The sequence below is a fragment of the Etheostoma spectabile genome, chromosome 13 (genome assembly GCF_008692095.1).
Source record: "Etheostoma spectabile isolate EspeVRDwgs_2016 chromosome 13, UIUC_Espe_1.0, whole genome shotgun sequence".
Taxonomy (NCBI): Eukaryota; Metazoa; Chordata; class Actinopteri; order Perciformes; family Percidae; genus Etheostoma; species Etheostoma spectabile.
Window position 1 is genome coordinate 8,348,026 of NC_045745.1, and position 8,383 is coordinate 8,356,408.

An 8,383-nucleotide genomic window follows, 5' to 3' on the forward strand; every position below is an offset into this window, starting at 1 on the left:
CCAATAACAATCCATTGAGGTTACCTGGTATGCTGACCCAGTTTGCTTGTGGCATGGGATGCGGGACCTGCAGAGGAAGAGGCGGCGACAGGGTTTCGGGACCGCAGAACTGTGGCGGCTCCCTGGGCAGCTGTAGAGACGGCGGTGGGGGTGAAAGCGGGGGCGGCGGTGGCGGAGGAGGCGGCGGGTATCCTGTGGGGGGGCAGCCCAGTGGCTCCATCTCTACGGTGCGCAGACATTGCTCCCTCAGCCTCTCCTCGTGGTGGCGCTTCAGCCTGCGCTGCAGGAAGCTGCAGAAGCAGCAGAGCATGACGACGACGGCCCACACCAACCAGAAGCCGGCAAAACACGCCAGGAAGGTGTAGGTGCCCTGCGACATCACCATTGCGCTGACAGGACGGGCCGAGAGTCCCCGCCTCCCCGCCTCCCCCCACCGAGGCAGGCAGAGGTGATTTTTTTCAGGTGTGCAGGACGGGATGTCCGCAAAGTTCTGTTGTCCTCTGTTGTCCTGTGGCTTGTCTCTCTGGGGTCAATAAGCCAAATTCTGGCACTTTAATCACATTTGGTGATGAATAAAAATAATAAAAATGCAGATTAAAATGCTGAAATTGCAATTCTTTGGGCTGTATTCCAAGGTGGGAACTAAGAAAATAAAATCACGTGATCAAAAGTGTCAAAGAGAGCTGTGAGTTCGCCTTCACTTGAATACTGATGCATTTAAGTCCAGTAAAGTCACAATACCCTTCAAAAAAAAGGAAATCTGGTTCCAAAACTTCCAAAATAACAGCTGTGTTCAGGGTCGGGTTTGTTTCAACGCTTCAAAAAACAAACAATTAACAAACATTAAAAAGACTTTTGCTTTCGTGATGAAGTTATCAGGAAATAGGTGTCAAAGAACCTTAGAATTGCCTGAAGAAGTTATAAATTATGATAATTTAAATTTCAAAAACAGTTACATAGATAGTTGCTGGGTAGTCATTCATTATAATCTGCACCTCTTCGGGAATACTGTCATGTTGTGCAGTTAGTCTTGGCTGTGTTTATGAAGGACTGGCCGTTAGCATCTTCAATAAAATGTGAAATGGCATACATTAGCATTCTTATTATATGAAATGTCATTAAAATACTTCACTAGAAAGTGCACAAAGTACCTGAATGTCAAAAGTTAAAGATGAGGTTAATTGAATTGGACACGGCGGCAGCGACTCGTTAGCTCACCAACACCTGGTTTAGACAGAAATTGATGTAATTCACAGGATGTTCCACGTTTGAGGCGTGGCAGCAGAAACTGGGCGTACAAAATGATTTTTGTCCAGCAAATTGTTAAAACCAACAACAACAAAAAATCTTTTAATCTTTTAAAATATATGTATATATAGGTTATTCATTTTGACTTCACGAAAAGCAGAATCTTTATATTTATCAGTTACTGAATGGTCCAAAATTTATAAATTGGATCAGAAAAATGCAAGAAATCCAAAAAAATACATATCTTTCTTTTTGCATTTAAATATTCTTTCTGTGCAGAGCTCCTCTGCAGCACTCCTCATTTAAATGAAAATGTGTCTGAATGCAGGATAGACACACATACACACACACAGACAGACACACACTGTTATTCCACAAGATCACAGCTGTGCCTTTACGTGTGTTTCAACAGCAGCGAACACCCATTTAAATTCTTCCCAAAAAGCTCCACCAGACTCCTTTCAGTAATCCACCTTCTCAGCGGTGGTTGTGGAAAACTTTTCCATATTGTCTGACAAAAAATGAAGTTGCGATGGCATCGTCATCTGATTTTTAAAGCCGGAGAGAAAAAGAAGTGATGTGTGAAACCCTGTTGGACTCCTTTTGTCCACGTGAAGTCAAAAAGCTGGTCCCCTTCAAAGGCTGCAGGGGGCCCGGATGTCGGGGGTCGGTCTACACCGCTGGGTTGCCGAATTCTTCCCTCTCAGATCCCAGCGGGACTCCTTGGTGTCACGCTGCTCTACAAAGACACACAGGGAGGAGACGAGACCATCGTCAGCCATTATCAGAGGACACATTCAGACAATATTGTCAACACGGTGAGAACTCGTGTGCTTCTAAATCTCAGCTGCTCAGGCAGGACTATGGAGGGTGGCTATCACTTTGAATATAGAAAATATTCCCAGGGATGTCGGGATAAGAGACAGAGATACTGAAACAAAACCTTAAAAACAGGACACATTGCACATTTATTCCCTGTTTATGTTCAAACTAATGAACTACTTCAGTTATTTCTTCCACGCTGCTCTACCCACAACACACTCTGTAACAGTCGTAACTCTCTTACTCACAGTGTCAGGTGCAATTATGTGCAATAACCCAGCAACACTGTCTCTAAACACCACCTGTTTGCTGGTTCCACTTATTATTCCACTTCTGTAGTGGAAACAAGCTACGATGTAAGTTAACAGGGCAACTGTCCAGCTTGTATTTACCTTCACAAAAGTGTTTGTTTTGGCCCTCACAGCCTCAGATTAATATTCTACGTGTCTGACAACATTATGAAAGGATCCCTTTGGAGAGAGACCTTTACAACCTCTTTGAGACCTTTGCATTTAAAAACAGCTCTAAGTCGCTAACGCTAAACCCACCAGACTTCCTTTAAAAAAAGCAATACTTTTAGCATGTATAGAGCCAACATATTTCCACATACAGTATATATCAGTAAACCGTGCTAATTTCAACCAAACCTAGAGTCGTGATGGTTGAACAAGTGGAAAGACGACACAAAACAGCTTTTCCGTTTTATTTTGTTTCTGTCGACTTTGAATGAAGTGTGTGTTATGATGCTAAAATTACCGTTTATTTACATGGAGTCTGGTGTGTTTAGCGAACACAATTTTACATGTTTTTATGTTTAAAAAAAGGATCTTACTCTTTAACAGAAAGGTCGACCTGCTTAGAAATCCTAACATTAACAGCTCTCTATGGTTAACAGCTGACCAGGGTTTTTTAAATGGCCGCCAGAAGTTTTTGTTTTTGAACGTCATGATAACCCCGTCCCCCCCAGCACCTGACGTAACCGGTTCTTATCTCTAGACCAGCGCTAAGTTGGTGCTGAGTTGGAACCCGTATTCTTGGTCATAACCAGGTTTATTTGTGTGGAAAAGCAAAGAACCGGTTCGATATTTGGCACTGACTCAGAACCAGCACCAGAACATTTGTGGAGGAAACCACCGGTCTGCTGGCTCTCAGGCTGGGGAAGATCCAGCTGGTTCTTGAACTGGCGAATAGAACCAGCACCAGAACTGGCAACAGAACCAGAACCAGCACCTGGTTGGCCTTGGTGGAAAAGACATATCAGACCACGGTTGTTTTGGTTTCCCATCCATGTCCAAAGCTATTTGGCTTTTTATATATTTAGATATTTGATTTAGATATTTGGCACTGACTCCGAACCAGCACCAGAACTGCCTTGGTGGAAAAGGCATTTTGGATAACTGGCGAGTAGAACCAGCACCGAACCAGCACCAGAACCAGAACCAGCACCTGGTTAGTCTTGGTGGAAAAGACACATCTGAGAACTGTGTTGAGACAAATGGACACTTGTCCTGCATTACAGTTACATTAATAGCACGAGTGGAGTCACAGTTTTTGTGTCAATTTCCTCTTCCTCCTCCACATCACCTTTGCACACGTGTCTCTTGTGTCTCTCGTGTCTCTCGTGTCTTTTGTCATTTGAAATTGTCGAGCAGAAGCGATTCATCAGCGCCGGCTGTCGTGAGGTGGCCCGGCCGCTGATATTTCAATCTGCGAGCGCTGATGTGGAACGGAGCCTTTGTTTGCTCCCCACGCTTCCTGCCTGTCTGCTCCATCATCACTCTATGATATATCCTCAGACCTCCACCTCCACACACGTACACCACTCACTATTTATATCCTTCCTTTTGTCTTTTTCCTCTTCCTCTCATTCGGAACACAGACTGAAAGATAATTGATGTGATTTAAAGGGACTGAGTTGTTAAGAACTGAAGGGCAGCAGTAAAATGTGAATAGGCAAAATATAACAACGTTGATTGTGGCGGACGTTTTCCATGATTTATCATTCAAAGCCGCATAATACAAACCCCATTTTATCCATGGAGACTGCTACAACGTGAAGGCCCAACAAGTCCTGAGCAATGTCACACAAAAAAGGAGTCAAAGTGCTCAAATTGTAGCTGAAGGCAATGGTTAAAGTTTATCATTAGCAAAAAGATCCTCACATTTAACCCTTTGAACTCTGCAACAACTGCGTCGGTATTTTGGCTTCTTGTGATGTCATTTCTAGGGAGTATCTTCAAATGCTTCACGACCCTCAAATCAGTACGACCTAAGCTTAAAAAGGTTATGTAAATCACTAAACAATCATTATTAATAAAACTATTGAAATCGAAAATGTGTCACAAATTAAAAGAAATTCAAAAATTGGACACGTTTTTCATTCAATTTTACTAAATAAACACAAAAAGAATTGATAACTAAATATTTCTCAGTGTAGAAACATGAACAAAATAACAGTCCAAGTTATATGAATTCTGTAAATGTTTAAGTTTTTGAGATATGTTTTTTTTTTCTTTCTATGAGCAGCGTGTGATGGCGTTTTGAAAGTTTCATGTGTCGTAGGAATGGTGTCGCGTGGTTTTGGGTGCTGTAGCTGTCATGCTTTTTAATTTAAGATCCATTTAAAAAGGATCACGGAAACGGTTCTCTAAGAGTTAAGAAGCCGAAACCATCAAATATTGAGAACGTCTGCTTAAAAAGAAAAACCTTGAACAATTAATCAATTTTCTGCCGATCGCTTGCTTTGCTTAGCACTAAAAAATCATCAAAGACGCTAAATTTAAAAGATGAGAAGTTGTAAAATGGCAAAAAATCTAAAACTTTTGGGCACATTTTTGGAACCGGTACATTACTTACTGCACAGTTTGCATGAATAATAATCAAGACAATAAAACTCAAAAGCTGATTCTTCCAAAATCCTTGTGTGTGTGCATGTGGAAGGGGACCCTGGTCTTAAATGAGGACCAGAGTGTGTGTGTGTGCATGTGTAGGGGGGACCCTGGTCTTAAATGAGGACCAGGGTGTGTGTGTGTGCATGTGCAGGGGGGACCCTGGTCTTAAATGAGGACCAGGGTGTGTGTGTGTTTATGTGTAGGGGGGACCCTGGTCTTAAATGAGGACCAGGGTGTGTTTGTGCATGTGTATGGGTGACCCGGTCTTAAATGAGGACCGAGGTGTGTTTGTGCATGTGTGGGGGGGACCCTGGTCTTAAATGAGGACCAGGTGTGTTGTGTGCATGTGTAGGGGGGACCTGGTCTTAAATGAGGACCAGGTGTGTGTGTTTGTAGGGGGGACCCTGGTCTTAATGAGGACCGAGTGTGTGTGTGCATCGTTAGGGGGACCCTGGACTTTAATGCAGAGGTGTTTGTGTGCATGTGTAGGGGATCCTGGTCTTTTATGAGACCAGGGTGTGTGGTGTGTGTGCTGCATGTGTAGGGGGGGGACCCTGGTCTTAAATGAGGACCAGGGTGTGTTGTGCATGTGTAGGGGGGACCCTGTTCTTTAATGAGACCTTGTGTGTGTGTGTGTGTGCATGTCTAGGGGGACCCCGGTCTTTAATGAGGACCAGGGTGTGTGTGTGCATGTCTAGGGGGGACCCCGGTCTTTAATGAGGACCAGGGTGTGTTTGTGCATGTGTAGGGGGACCCTGTTCTTTAATGAGGACCAGTGTGTGTGTGTGTGTGTGTGTTTTGGTGTTTGTGCATGTCTAGGGGGGACCCTGTCCTTTAATGAGACCAGGGTGTGTGTGTGTGTGTGTGTGTGCGCATGTCTAGGGGGGACCCTGGGGTTTACTGAGACCAGCAATGCTGTCAGGGGTTGGAGAGGTGGGCGGAAATGAAAGTTTTCCTTCTTGACCTCACGTAAACCTGCGACCCTGTTTTCAGGTTGATCTCCAGATTATGAGGACTCTTGTTTTGCTTCAAGGACACTCTCCAGTCCTCCACCCCTTCCTCTCCTCCGAGGTTTTTAAAAGCAGCCCTCGTCGTCACATTTCACTCAGAGCGCCGGATCCACGTGGAGTGTTGTGTCGGGTGGAAATCTCAAAGAGGAAGGAACCTTAGTTTTTTTTTGGGCTGTTCCCTGTTTTCAGAGTGAGTGGATGACAAAGGTGGGAGAGAGATTCGAACCTGCGCTGTTGCAAAGGCCTCAGCCTACAATGGGGCGCACGCTCCGGGACCCACAGGCCCCCCCAACAATGAGTTCTTTACCTGCTAGGCAGGACTACATAAAATTAGCAAATTGGCTAACACTGGTGCTTTGCAGAATTTGTTGATTAATGTGCGTTATTGCGTCAAATTAATAAAAGTGACCTACTCGTGCCCTTTCATTCTTTAAAACAGTGACTGTTCTACTAAAAGTTCTACTTTTCAGGAGCGGTATTCGAGTTTCATTTTGCAAGATATCAAGTTGTATTCGCGAGATCTCGCAGATCCAACGGTAGTGACATGGGAAGCTGTTTTTGGTGTGTGGATGATACCATCAACATGTTTTGTTTACCTACCAAACCTAGCTCGCTAGTAGCGCGCTACTTGATTCTATAATCTCCAAAAAAACGACCTCCATGGTCAGCAAAAGTTGCACGCTCCACTTGACCCAGAGACCGCCCCAGCTAGGTAGGTCTACAGATGAAAAATAGCCGATTGGCTAACACTGGTGCATTTGCAGAATTGTTGATTAATGTGCGTTATTGCGTCAAATTAATAAAAGTGACCTACTCGTGCCCTTTCATTCTTTAAAACAGTAACTGTTCTACTAAAAGTTTTACTTTTCAGAAGCGATATTTAAAAAGTGTTTTTACTTGCGTGCAGGTCCGTATCCTATGGAGCCCCGGAAGTGACATGGAGGGGGGGGAAAAAATAAATAATTAAATAACTAAAAAACATGCACAGGGGACAAACACTTTTGCGAGATCTTGACTTTGTTCTGCAAGATATCGAGTTTCATTTTGCAAGATTTCGAGTTTTAATCGCGAGATCTCGCAGATCCAACGGTAGTGACATTGAGGCTGTTTTTGGTGTGTGGATGATTCCATCAACATGTTTTGTTTACCTACCTAACCTAGCTAGCTAGTAGCGCGCTGCTTGATTCTATATTCTCCAAAGTGCAACGGACGTGTGATGCCTCACTCTGTGTGTTGAGCTCTCTGTTTTACCTCCAGAGAGAAAACAGAAGCTGCAGCAATGTGCAGTACAAAGTTGAACCATGTAAACCTATTCTGGTACAACCTCTAAATACAAATATGAAGCTGAAAATGAGCAGAATATGTCAGGCACTTTAAGTTCAGCCTACATTACCACTTTCTGCTGGTCCTGTGTAGCAGCTCTTCTAATCGCCTTGTCTTCTCCCACAGGTGTTCCTAATCTGGCCTGATTGTGGAGGTCTACATAAAGAAGGCAGCCCAGTCTCAGCAGACTGATGTGTTGCTTCTCGTTGTGGCCATACCCAGTTTTGAGAAGATGTGTCCCAGCCGGTGGTTTAGTGTTTCCTTGTTTGGTAGTTTTTGGGTCGGACAGCCCAATGTGTGGCCGGTTGCAGTGTCTCTCCTCATTTCTGTTAAGTTTGACCAGCCTTTTTTTTTTTTTTTTTTTTTTTTTTATTCTTTAGTCACAAAACTAAGAGTCAACTGATAAGGTTCTGTGAGCATTGCTTTGATTAAAAATGCTAATTTCAGCTAACAATGGCAATGCTAACATGCTGATGTTTAGCAGGTGTCTCCCCCAATGTGAGTCAAGTGCAGATTTGAGTCGCGCATGCGTCACTTTGCGACAAGTAGCATACCAGACGCTAACGAGACTTCTGTAATGTCAACACAGTAAAAATGGACCTATTTAACCAAGTTAAATCACTGCTAGCTTAGCTACAAGCTAGCATCAAACACAACAAAGGCTGTCAGGTGAATGGTACTTTGAGCTAACGTTAGCATCCAAACAGCCATTGATAGCTACAACGTTTTTGAAAGGATTCCCATCTTCTGTTATTGTTTGTAATGAGAAAAGTTTGTTTCATGGATTTCACAAATATCAGTATGACACGTTATGCCGTAAACAGTTTAAATCTGAGCATGCTCAACTCACATTGGGGAGAAACAGCAGGTATCATGTTCACTATTGTGTGTTAGCAACACATTCTCACTCCCATCTCTCAAAATATGGACGCTTGGTCAGGTGCCTTTTGTTGTTGTTGTTGTTGTTATTGACTAAAACTAAAATTAAAGGAGACCTTTAGCTTAAGGGGACCAGATTCTTCAGACAAAATCCGGGGACATTTTCAGCTCAGAAGTGGATTTTCCTCCAAAACACGTCATGTTTTTATT

General features: G+C 43.5%; 1 protein-coding gene across 1 annotated transcript in view; it reads right to left on the reverse strand.

Annotated features, from left to right (window-relative positions):
* The window catches only part of prr7 (proline rich 7 (synaptic)), a 33,290-nt gene that overhangs the window by 13,038 nt on the left and 11,869 nt on the right, over positions 1 to 8,383 (reverse strand). The window contains exon 2 of the mRNA XM_032534629.1: positions 25 to 1,987. Coding sequence (XP_032390520.1) covers positions 25 to 385 — 361 coding nt within the window. The 5' untranslated portion in view covers positions 386 to 1,987. The remainder of the gene's footprint in view (positions 1 to 24; positions 1,988 to 8,383) is intronic.